Consider the following 12795-nt stretch of genomic DNA (forward strand, 5'->3'; position numbering starts at 1 on the left):
ATTCAAGGACTTATGGCAAGAACGAGAGGTTAATACTCGTATACAGTTGATTTGCTGTAGGAGGAGAAAAAATAATTGATTGAACAGTAGTGATGGATTAAATAGGAGGGTTTTTTGTTTGTTTGTTTTGCTTTCATATCTTTCTCTATCCTTGCTTTTTTTCATTATTATTTTTAGTTGTGGCAAAATACACATAACATAAAATTTACCATCTTAACCATTTTTAAGTGTATATTTTGGTGGCATTAAGTATTCATATTATTGTGTAATCATCACAACCATCCAACGCTGAAATTCTTTTCGTCTTGTAAAACTGAAACCCTGCATCCATTAAGCAATAGTTCCTCATGCCTTCATCTACCAAACAACCCCTGGAGAAACCACCATTCTACTTTCTGTCTCTATGAATTTGATTACTCATATAAATGGAATCGTATGGTATTTGTCCTTTTGTGACTGGCCTATGTTCCTTAACATAAAGTCCTCAAAGTTCATCCATATTATAACATGTGTCAGAAGTTTCTTCCTTTTAAAGGTGGAAGACTATTCCATAGTATGTATATGCCACATTTTGTTTATCCACTCATCTGTTGATGGATATTACTGCCACGTGGCTATTGTAAATAATACTGCTATGAACATAGGTGTACAAATATCTCTTTGAGACCCTGCCTTCAATTCTTTTGGATAAATACCCAGATGTGAGATTGCTGGATCATATGGTAGTTTTGGTTTTAATTTTTTGAGGAACTGCCATAGTGTTTTCCATAGCAGCTACACCATTTTACATTCCTACCAATGGGGCACAAAGGTTCCAATTTCTCCACATGCTCACCAACATTTATTATTTTCTGTTTCTGGTTTGTTTTTTGTTTTTTTATAGCAGCCATCCTAATGGATGTGAGGTCGTATCTTGTGGTTTTGATTTGTAGTTCCCTAATGATTAGTGATGTTGAACATCTTTTCATGTGCTTTTGGACATTTGTACATCTTCTTTGAAGAAATGTCTATTCAAGTCCTATGTCTACATTTTTAAAATTTTTTTTAATAGTTTCAGGTGCACAAAACAATGTAATAGTTAGACATTTATCATTTATTTGCCTCACACTGTGTCAACCCCCCTCCCCCCATCTACTACTCCTCTGACATTGCACACTCATTACATTTCCACTGTCTTTATTCCTAATGCTGTGCTCCGCTTCTTATAAGTATGTACATTATATATATGTGTATATATATATATATATATATATATATATATATATATATATATATCTATATCTATATATCTATGTCTACTTTTTAATCTGTTGTTTGGTTTTTTTTGTTGTTGTTGAAGGAGTTCTTTATACATTTTGAATATTAACCCCTTAACAGATCTATGTTTTGCAAATATTTTATGCCATTCTCTGGGGTGTCTTTTCACTCTGTTGATTGTGTCTTTTGATACATGGAAGTTTCAAATTTTGATGGAGTCCAATTTATCTATTCTTTCTTTTGTTGCTTGTGCTTTTTTGGTATCATATCTGAGAAATCGTGGCCAAACCCAATGCCATGAAGCATTTGGGTATGTGTGGAGGATTCACAAGTGAGAAAGCAAACTTTGAAGAGACTTGGCCCCAGCACCAGAATCAAAGGTTAATCTCTTTCCCCAGGTTGGGTTCATGAACGATGGCAGAATCTTGGCCCTGGATATGCAGTATTATAGCAATGGAGGCAGCACGCTGGATGAGTCAGTACTTGTAAGTGTTTTAAGAAACAAATTCCTATTCTGGAAAGTGTTGCGCAAATGATTTAATTAAGAAAATTTTCAATAGTTCAATAACATCTAATAATAAAAGCATAAAGGCCCTCATTGTAGGGATAACCACGTGTTACTGGTGCCCCCAAAGTGAACCTAAAGATACTGGCTAAGTCTGCATCTGTATGTTATCTCCATGTTTCCTATACTTACAGCTTTTTTCCCAGATGTAAGCATTAGACACACCCTCAGACCTATTGATATTTTGGATTGGATAGTTCTTTGTTATAGTTCTCTCTTGTGCGTTGTAGGATATTTGGCAGTATTCTTGGCCTCTACCCAGCAGATGTCAGTACTACCCTTCAGTTTTAACAACCAAAAATGTCTCCAAGCATTGCCAAATGTCCCAGAGGCAAAGAGGGCAAAATTGCCCCTGGATGAGAACCAGTGCATTAGACCAAATGACAAAACATTTTTTTTCTGTTTTCTAGTATATTATATTCATTACATTTGGTAGAATGTAATGTCTAGTATATTATATTCGTTACATTTGGTGTTTGGGGCCTATGAATGCTTCAGAGGCTTTTAGAAATGCTTGAAACCTGGAAAAACTGCATTTAGCTTTAAAATGTGAAAGTAAAAAAATGATTTCAAAAGAAAAATTATTCAAATCCTTAAATATTATTTTATAGTAAAAATACATTGAATGTGAGATCTGGGTCTATTTTAGCATGTTCGATGTGATGCAGCGGGGGCAGTCACTTCTGGCCTGATTTTAGTCTAAGGTCTCAGGATGGGAACACAGGTACAGAAGGATGAGGGTCTCATAACATCAACTCTGCATTTCCCCAGGTGTTAGAAACGGGACTTCTGAAAATGGAAAATGCTTACCAGTTTCCCAACCTGCGCTGCCAGGCGAGGGTGTGCAGAACCAACCTTCCATCCAACACAGCTCTGCGTGGGTTTGGCTTTCCTCAGACAGGGCTGATCACCGAATCCTGTATCACGAAAGTTGCAGCCAAGTGTGGGTTGTCCCCTGAGAAGGTAACAGTAAATTAGTCTCATATACAAAAGATACAGAATTTTAGAGGTGGGCGGGCCACTGGGAGTCATTCATGTTGAGGAATTTGAGATTCATAGGGGCTAAATTCTGTGCCCCAAGTAACCCGGTGAACTAGTTAATACAGAGACTAGACTCCAAAGTTCAGTGACCCTTGTCTTACTCAGCCTCCTTCTCAAAAATCCTGATGACACAAAGATATTGAAGAGTGAGCAGAGGATTCTAACTTGTTTAGTGGGAGTCTCCATTGGTTGGGGGTATACCTGCTCCCAACAAGTTCTATCACACCTTTCTTTCCCCTGCTTCCTTAACATCTCAGGCAGCTGCCCTAAAATTTCTGTCACTTTAGTCACTAAAATGGTCTCCTTTCAGTTAAGTCTCAGTCCCAACTTCATCATTAACAAGCTCTGTTCCCTTCCCGTGCCTCTTCCGCCTCAGACCCTGTGGTGGAATTAGGGTGGGGAGACTCTGTACTCTCTTACCCCTTCTTCTCCCCTGTGCCTTCTGCTGGCAGGAAGTGTTGGGAGGAACTGGAGGGCCAGAGGAAACAGACAGCATCTCCCCATGTGACTTTTCCCAGTGAACACTCTGTCATCCACTTGGTTAGATGTAGCCACTTTTCAAGTATGTTGTCTGTGGGCTCCGTTTCTGCCAGCTCTCTCAGAAATCAACAGTCCCCTGTAAGGAGGGTTAAACCTCCAACTGACCCTCAGCTGGCAGCTCATGCAGCATTCCCCTTATGTCCACCTCTTCGTCCCATGCTGCAGCAGTCTATGGAAAGCCCAATTCATCTACCTTCTTTCCCCTTAGCATGAAAATCTGTGGCCACAGGCAGGAGCCATCTTCTTCATCTCTTGAACTTGTGGGTGGTCCTTGTGCCTCCTTTCCTGGCCATCTCACCACAGCCTCTCTCCCAGATGCTCAGTCATGTTTGGTAGCACTAGGGAGGAGAATCAGACAATCACCGCCTTTCATCCCCAGGGAAGTTGGAGGAGAGAATAGCCACCCTTAAAAACACCGCCTTCCTCAAAATGGCACAGCTTGCTAATTTCTAGTCATCTTTTTATAATGATATGGGGATTGTTTTCTTAGGTGGGTGAGGAGAGTATATGTCTGTAATGGCCCCGGTCAGCTTGAGGAAATGGGCTGGCCTCAACTGCCGAGTTTTCTCAAGTTAGAATGCAAGGTATTTGACCTTTTGTTCTCAGCCGGGGACCTTAGTTGCCAATTTGGGGAATAGAGGAAGAATTCTACTCAGTACTTCAGACATCCTGGGCTGGAATCTTTTAATTTGTTCTTCATCTTAGTTATGAGTTCTATTTAAACACAGTTTCATCTTTTTCCTGTTTGGAAGTATCTTGTCATAGCATCTGAATAATCCAAATCGTGTAGCCTGGAAATTAAATTCAGGATTACCTTTCAATAGTATTCACAAAGGCATCTAGAATTAAGAGTCTGCAGTGTACCCGGGCTGTGTTGAGTTATGTAAGAAACATGAGGAACGGATTCCTTTCTTTGAACTTACACAAGAGCAGCATGAAAAGCATGTGAGTATGAAAGTTTGACAGAAGCTCCCAGTAGAAGAGTGTTATGCATTGGGAAAGGCTTCCACAAGGTATAAGCTGAACTCAGTTTGGGCCTTACAGGATGAGCAAATTTTGACTAGGACAGCGGATGGAAGAGACTGTCTGCTGAGTCCCCCCAACACCCTTTTCATCTCCTTTTTTTTTATAGGTCCGAATGATAAACATGTACAAGGAAATTGCCCAAACACCCTACAAACAAGAGTTTAGTGCCAAGAATCTGATCCAGTGTTGGAAAGAATGTATGGCCATGTCTTCCTACTCCCTGAGGAAAGCGGCCGTGGAAAAATTCAACTCGGAGAATTACTGGAAGAAAAAGGGGTTGGCCATGGTCCCCCTGAAGTATCCAATTGGCCTTGACTCACGTGCTGCTGCGCAGGTCAGTTCTCCAAACAGACAAGTCAAAAGGTGTTGAGGAAACTTTCCAGGAAGGTGAATTAGCCATATGGTTGCAATAGCTGATTGTTCAACTTCACCCAAGTTTGTACCCAGCCAAACTAGCTTTTCTTCAGAGGAGGCAAGAGCTGCTTTGCCCATGTCCCCAGGGTTGCTGACAAGCATTCTTTCTGAGAAATTAGGAGGCCCCACATCTACTCCTGTCCCTGGTATTAAGTGATGAGTCAACTCACTCTGGGCCCCAAATTGCTCAAGTATATAGTAAGAGGGTGGGACCCATGGCCACCAAGACTCCTCTTCCTGCTATTGTATTATTCTGTGTGCCTGGACTATGACACAGAAATGAGAGGCTGGAAGACATTTGCAGGTGCCCCTTCCCTTCATGGTGGCTTTGGGTAAGCTAAATTCACACAAGTAAATCATTTAAACATTTTTTTAAAACACAATTTTAGGAGCTTGTTCATTTCATAGCCATTAAAAGTGTGAAGGGGGAACTTAAAAATCTGTTCTTGCAGTTTAATTTCTTTAATTAATTACATAAATTCCCTAATTGGTTGCTAAATCCTACTTGGTGTTTCTACCTCTTTATTCTTGAACGAAACTTACCCTGAACAGCTAGTGAAGGACTGCTCCCTTCTAGCTCATTTACAGCTGTGAAATCGGACCCCTATTATCTATGCTCTTCCATATATGTACATGTGTTATATATATGCATATATGTGGATAAGATGGCAGTGCCCTCAAAATGGTTGCCACTCTCCTTTGCAGAATTCACACCTTCAGCTGAGACATGATGAAAGTATAGCAGGTATGTTGAGTCATGACAGAATAGGGATAGATGGGGGTGAAGCTCTGAGGGGCATTAGTGTGTAAGCTGGCTGTTGAGGGAGCAGAGGAAGCCAGGAAATGCAGATATGAAAGTCTACCCCTCGTTCCCATAGCCATTCCTTCATCTAACTATCCTGGTTCAGTTTGGTGTAACCATTAGAACATTTTCATACAGTTACGATTGCAGGTGGATTAGCTCAGAGGAGAATTTTAACAATACAAGTGGTGATCTTATTGTAGCCTTCCCATCCCTTGCCTGTTTATGATGGCAAAAACAACACAGAACCATTTAGTCATCTGCACACAATTTACCCAGATGAGGGAGACAGTCAAGAGGCTGTAGTTGAGGAATAAAGGCAAAAATAAGATTATTCAAAAGGAAGAAAGAGGGGGGAAGTACCACGAGAAAAAAGGCAATATACAGTTTTGGGGTAAAATGATTCGCTGGCAGCTAGCAAAGAGGTCGGTCTGGGCCATCTGTCCTTGAGCACACTGACCAGGCTCATGAGAAAAACGATCTCCACTGTTTATGAATCACCAGGAAACCCCTGGGCATTAGGCTGTGGTAGACATGGCAGCTGCCTCTATTTCATGGTTGCCGTTACTTAATATCTGGGCTCCAGTAGACCAAGTCTGTCCCATTTCCTTCATCAGAAATTTCTCAAAAAGTAGGTAAAAAATAACAATGACTATTGAGCACCTACTATGTTATAAGTTCTTTTAGGTCTTACCTAATTCAACCCTCATGGCAACCTAGAACATTTGTAGCCGTATTAACTTCGTGTGAGAAACTGAGGCTGGAGAGCTTAGATAACTTGCCCCCAAATCCCACAGCTGGTGAAAGGAGGGGCTGGAGCTAGAATTCAGGTCTGCGAGTTCCCAGAAACTGTGCTTTCTCCACTACATCAAGCTGCCCCTTCACGGAGCCTTTCAGTGGGAACTGAAGCGGGATCGAGCTCAGCTGGGAGGAAAGCAGCCAGCAGCCAGCAGTACTTTGTTTTCAAAGGCTCCTGAGAAGCTCCCCCCATACCACTTCTTCCCACCCTCCCCCAGAAACTAACCAGCTTCTGTGCTTAGAACATTTGCTTAGAGCTGAATCAAGGAGATCAATCAAGCTGCTTCCTGGACGCCATATGCTGAAAGACTGTTCTAAAGCAAACCAAATAGAGGAGGGAACTAGAAATGACATTTGAGTACCTTCTATGAGTGAGGCCCTAGGCTGGGTGATTTGTCATTTCCCACTTGATTGAACCCCTATCTGTTGGGTGGATGTGATTCTGTTTTATAGATGGGGAAATGGAAGGCCATAGAGGTCTGCTGTCTTGCGAAGGACATCCAGCTAGTGAATGACAGAACAAGGATTTCACTTCAGGACTGTCTGGAAGCAGATCCCATGTGCCTTTATCCTTCCACGTTACCTCCCAAAGCAGAAGGAGCCCCTGTGCTCCCAATAGCTAAGGGATCAAATATACCTCACCTGCATTATATTTAATTCCTGAACTGTGAACACTGAAGGACATACAGTCTCTAATTAACCTCTGTATCCCCAGTGTCTTAGTATGGAACCTGGCACAGAGTAGGAACTCAAGTGTTTGAATGGCTGAGACATTTTGGGAATCTGTGAGACCAAAGCAAGCTTCTTACCAAAACCGGTAGTCATTGCTTGAAGATTTAAATTTCACAGACCAAGTCCCCAGTTTATTATTGGAGAACCATCTGTTCTAATGCTCCAGTTGTGCCAATTTTGTAGATGAAGCTTTGTGGAATTATCTTTTGTGGTGCTAACGATGAATCATCCTGTGGTGCCCCTTAACTGAACCACATTTGACATTTTGAATGGCTCAAGTAGATTGCAGCAGCATATGGAACAAATTACTCAGCAGTCTCTGCTAGAAATGTCTCCCTGGACACACAGGGAGAGTGCCACTGACAGCTGGGCCACACGATGTAAGAAATGCACAATCCACTGTAATTGTTGCTCAATTATATATGCCAGCTAATAATTTAATTCACAAGCAAACTTCTGAAATGCTCGCTGAGCCAAAGAGACCAAATACAGTGTCTACAAGCTTAAGAAACAGATTGAATGGCTATGCTGTTGCAAAGTCATCTATCAAACTTTTATTGAGCACTTACTATGTGTGAGATACTATGCCTTAGGAGAGGGTCCTGCCTTTCAGGGGGCTCACATTCTAGAAGCGTGCAATTAAGGGGCATAGAATAGAGCCCAGGAGCAACCACTGCAGCTGGCATCAGCTGGCATCTGACGTGCAGATCCAGGGCAGCCATCTCTGGACTCTCTGTAGAGAATGCCATTTCTTATCGTTATTGTTTTGAGAATAAATGGCCAAGAGCACAAGACAGTGTTTCCAGGAGTGATGTGTCAACAGACGGTAAAATCCTCTCTGCTACATCTTCCCAAGACCGTTGGGCTGATCATTATGGCTATAATTGATCAATATGGCTTTCTTAAGGTTCTAAAAATCTCTCTTGCTCTGTGAACATCTGCTTTTGTCCTTGGAGAAAGGGAACCTCTATGTCCCTATTTTCCTAATACATCCCTAGTTTACAGCTGCTGACCACATAAATACAGCCCATTTTCACTGTCAAAAGTGTCTCACTAGAAATGATAGAGGTTTTAGCTTGCCATTAGCTGGAGTAATGGGAGCCTTTCGACACCAATAAAGAAGCAAGACTCCAGGTGTGGCCCAGGGAGTTCCTTCTGGTAGGCTGAGAATCCAGGTAGGAATGCAGTCCTTTCCTTGGCTATGTCTGGTGATTGACATGCAAGTCCATTCACTTCCCTTATTACCAGGGTTGTTTATAAGTAATCTCAGTGAGTAACAAAGGCTTACTAAAATTTTAGCTTTATTCAATGGAAATGAGCTTGTTACCAGAATTTCTGAAGACCCTGTTACAAGTGCTAGATAATTATGCCACTCTGCATCAAAGCACAGATGATAAGAAACTAGTCGACAGCTTAATGACCCCTGCCTGGCCCAGACCCTATCTATGGGGCTGGCACTATTCGGCTGAGCAGCTGCAAAAAGGTGTGCCTTGCAGGCCTTCTGGAACTGCAGTGTTAGAAGCGTTTTCTTAAGACCATATGCTGTTACTATTGCTCTTACACTGGAGACTCAAAGTGAAGAAGCCATCCTTGTTTCCCACAGTTTCCTGAGATACCTCCATACCCGCTAGTTTAGCATGAGCAGACTTGCAATATGGCATGTTCTTGTTAATTGTAAAACATGTTTAGCTTAGCGTTGGGATGTTTCTGATTACAGCAGCCCTTAATTCTGTGAGCAGTTTGGTTCCTTCTGGATCCTTGTGGGGAGCTGTACAGTTAGATAAGATTACTTCCAAGTTCCCTTCGTACTAAAGCTCTGTAATTCTGTGCCAAGATGATTTAGAATGAGCTTAGCTCTTTTTGCAGCAAAAAAATTAATGCCTGTTTCATATTACTTGGATTTTCCTTTTTGCTTCTCTATAACACACCTACAACCATGGGAATAAGCATTCACATAAACAATTCTTCTGGCTATTCCCTAAACTATCTACTCTAAACTTTGTATGTTAAAACTGATGTCCCCCACCCCCAAAACAAACCCAAACCTGAATTGTTGCCCCACCCATGTCAGGGTATCCTTGAAGGTACCAGTGCTCTCACCTGTCCTACTGAGGATATAGTAGCTTAAGGAGCATAGTCCTGCCCCAGACTCAAAGCTATCTAGTGACAGTCTGGCCTCTCGTGGGTGGTCAGGGAATGCCCCAGCATTGCCCTGTCTCTGCTGCATGCGCTCAGGGTGATGGAAAAAGTGTCTTTGGATATTATGGCAGGAGATGGAAAGGAGGGGATCATTTCCAGGACAAATGTTTTAGTTGACAAGACATGATAATATTAGTCAAAAAATCATGGGAACTGTTTTCATCTTTTGTGCTTAGGCTGCTGCCCTCGTTCACATTTATCTAGATGGATCTGTGCTGGTGACTCATGGTGGAATTGAAATGGGGCAAGGTGTCCACACTAAAATGATTCAGGTAAGAATGCAAATACTTGCATGATTTGGATGTGCTTATAGATATGTGTACGAGGGAGAAATCATGATTGTACATTCTCTGTTTCAAAATAAGAAGGATAGGAGACTGCAGCTTTGACCATATAAACTGTTAAGCTAGTAGCAGAAACTGAGTCGACAAGCCAGTTTGTAACTGTCCTTCTTAAACAAATGTGGCAGGAGAGCCTCAGGTTGTCTTATTGATGTACAAGGATGTGTGGTTATTTGCTGTTTTCCTTTGGATACATGAATGAGTTGTCTTTTTGTTGCTGGGCAACAAAAAAATATGTAAATTCTGATGTACTGTGCTATTTCTTGCTTTTTTTATAGTAAGGACTCTGAGCAATTGATAATGTAAATCACATTTGATATTTCTAACCAAACTTTACCAGTTTTCTTTTGGCTCTTTTACTTTAAATTTAATTTTTAGCTACCATATCTATTTTGCTAATCATATTAGTAATAATACAGATTATAAAGCATTTGTAAGAGGCAAATAATTTTTTTTAAGACGACCCTACACAATTCCACCACATGGCAATAATCACTGTTTCGGGTTCTTTCCATCTTGACTTTTTCTTTTTCCAAAAGATTACCAACATGCTGTTACATAATTTTGTCTTCTGTTTGTTTCACCTATTCTTATATAGAGTGAGCACTTCTTCCATCATTAAGAATTCTTTGCAATCGTGATTTGTAATGGCTGTATGTTGATATGTATAATTTATTTAACCTTCCCCAATTGTTGAACACTTCAATGAATATTTTTACATAAACCTGTGATCAAATCAATGACTATTTTCTTAAAATAGATTCCCAGAAATAGAATTACTGGTCACAGAGTATATCTTAAATCATTTGGCACATATTACCAATTGTTTTTCAGAAAGTAGCCATCTCATTACACTACTAACCGACATTGTATATTATGGATTGTTTTAAAATCTTCGAAAAATTGGTAGGTGAATGATTGTACTTCATTATTGCTTTAATTTGCATTTTTCTGATTAGAGAAATGTTGAATATATATTTTCTTTCATAGTATCAGTCACTTGAGAATTGTTTAGTTATAGCTCCCCATTTTGGAGACTTCATTGTTTTCCTTACTGGGCCACCAGAGACTTTCTTTTCTTTTCTTTTTTTTTTGCTATTGCCATCTTCTTTTATTTTTATTAGTTTTTTAAATTAGTTTCATGTGTACAAAACACGGTAATAAACATTTATCATTTCTACCCCTCACAAAGTGATAACCCTCTCCCCCAATCTACTAACCCTCTGATATCACATACAGCCATTGCATTTCCACTGTCTCTATTCCTTATGCTATGCTCCACTTCTTGTGAATATATATATATAAAATTATAGTTGACATTCATAATTATTCAGCTTCAGGTGTACAGTGCAAGGATGAGGCATCTACACCATCCCTGATGTGGCATCCCTAATAAGACAAGTGTCCATTGGATACCCTACAAAATCTTTACAACATTATTGCTTGTATTTCCCCAATTGACTTTCTTGTGGTTACCAACTGTGCTTTCTATTCCCCTCACCTTCTCCCTTATCCCCACCCCACCCCCATCTAGCAACCTTCAGTTTTTCCTACATGTCTCTGAGACTTTCTGATTAGTTCGTTCATTTAGTCTAGTCTTTAGATTCCACATAAAAGTGAGATCATATGGTATTTGTCTTTCTCTGTCTGACTTATTTCACTTAGCATAATGTTCTCTAGATCCATCCATTGCGAATGGTAAGATTTCATTCTTCTTTATGGCTGCATAATACTCCATTGTATAAATGTACTACAGTTTCTTAATCCAGTCGTCTACTGATGGGCATTTCAGTTGTTTCCATGTCTTGGCTATTGTGTATAGTGCTGCAATAAACACAGGGGTGCATACATTTTTTTTGAATTAGCATTTTGGAATTCTCTGGATAGATACCCAATTTTCAATTTTTTGAGATGCCTCTGTACTGTTTTCCATAGTGACTGCACTAATTTGCAATCCCACCAACAGTGCTCGAAGGTTCCCTTTTCCTCACATCCTCGCCAGCACTTGTTGTTTATTGATTGATGATAGTTATTCTGACTGGAGTGAGGTGGTATCTCATTGTGGTTTTTATTTGCATTTCTCTAACAATTAGTGAAGTTGAGCATTTTTTCATAGCTCTGTTTGCCATCTGTATGTCCTCTTTAGAAAAATGTCTCTTCATGTCCTCTGCCCATTTTTTAATTGGATTATTTGTTTTTTTAGTGTTGAGTTGAATGAGTTTTTTAAAATAAATTTTCGATATTAACCCCTTGTCAGATATGTCATTGACAAATATCTTCTCCCATTCAGTAGGCTCCCTTTTTGTTTTACTGATGGTTTCCTTAGCTGTGAAAAAACTTTTTAGTTTGACGTAATCTCATATGTTTATTTTTTCTCTTACTTCCCTTGCCTGAGGGGATATATCAGTAAAAATATTACTCCAGGTAATGTCTGTAAACTTTTTTTCCTATATTTTCTTCTAGGAGTTTTATGGTTTCAGATCTTTAATCCCTTTTGCATTTATTCTTGTATATTGTATAAGGAGGTGGTCCAGCTTCATTTTTTTGCATGTGTCTGTCCAGGTTTCCCAGCACCATTTATTGAATAGACTGTCTTTACCACAGTGTAAATTCTTGCTTCCATTGCTGTAGATTAAATGACCATATAGGCATGGACTTATTTCTGGGCTCTCTATTCTGTTCTGTGATCTATGTGTCTGTTTTTATGCCAGTACCATGCTGTTTTGATTACTATGTAGCCTTGTAGTATAATTTGATGTCAGGTATCATGATACCTCCCACTTTGTTCTTACTTCTCAAGATTGCCAAGGCTCTCTGGAGTCCTTTATGGTTCCATATAAATTTTAGGATTATATGTTCTATTTCTTTGAAAAATGTCCTTGGTAGTTAGATAGGAATTGCGTTGAATCTGTATATTGCCTTAGGCAGTATGGACATTTTAACGATATTAATTCTTCCTATCCATGAGCGTGGTATGTGTTTCCATCTATTTGCATCTTCTTTAATTTCTCTCTTCAGTGTCTTAGAATTTTCTGAGTACAGGTCTTTTACTTCTTCGGTTAAATTTATTCGTAGGTATT

At 40.0% G+C, this 12795-nt stretch overlaps 1 protein-coding gene across 1 annotated transcript in view; it reads left to right on the top strand.

Annotated features, from left to right (window-relative positions):
• LOC308498977 (aldehyde oxidase) overlaps nucleotides 1-12795 on the top strand; it is a 75145-nt gene that overhangs the window by 49226 nt on the left and 13124 nt on the right. Inside the window, exons 24-27 of the mRNA XM_081051763.1 lie at nucleotides 1656-1742; nucleotides 2594-2785; nucleotides 4536-4763; nucleotides 9551-9646. Of these exons, the coding sequence (XP_080907889.1) occupies nucleotides 1656-1742; nucleotides 2594-2785; nucleotides 4536-4763; nucleotides 9551-9646 (603 nt within the window). The remainder of the gene's footprint in view (nucleotides 1-1655; nucleotides 1743-2593; nucleotides 2786-4535; nucleotides 4764-9550; nucleotides 9647-12795) is intronic.

Source organism: Rhinolophus hipposideros (assembly GCF_964194185.1).
Source record: "Rhinolophus hipposideros genome assembly, chromosome: 6".
In the NCBI taxonomy this organism is placed as follows: domain Eukaryota; kingdom Metazoa; phylum Chordata; class Mammalia; order Chiroptera; family Rhinolophidae; genus Rhinolophus; species Rhinolophus hipposideros.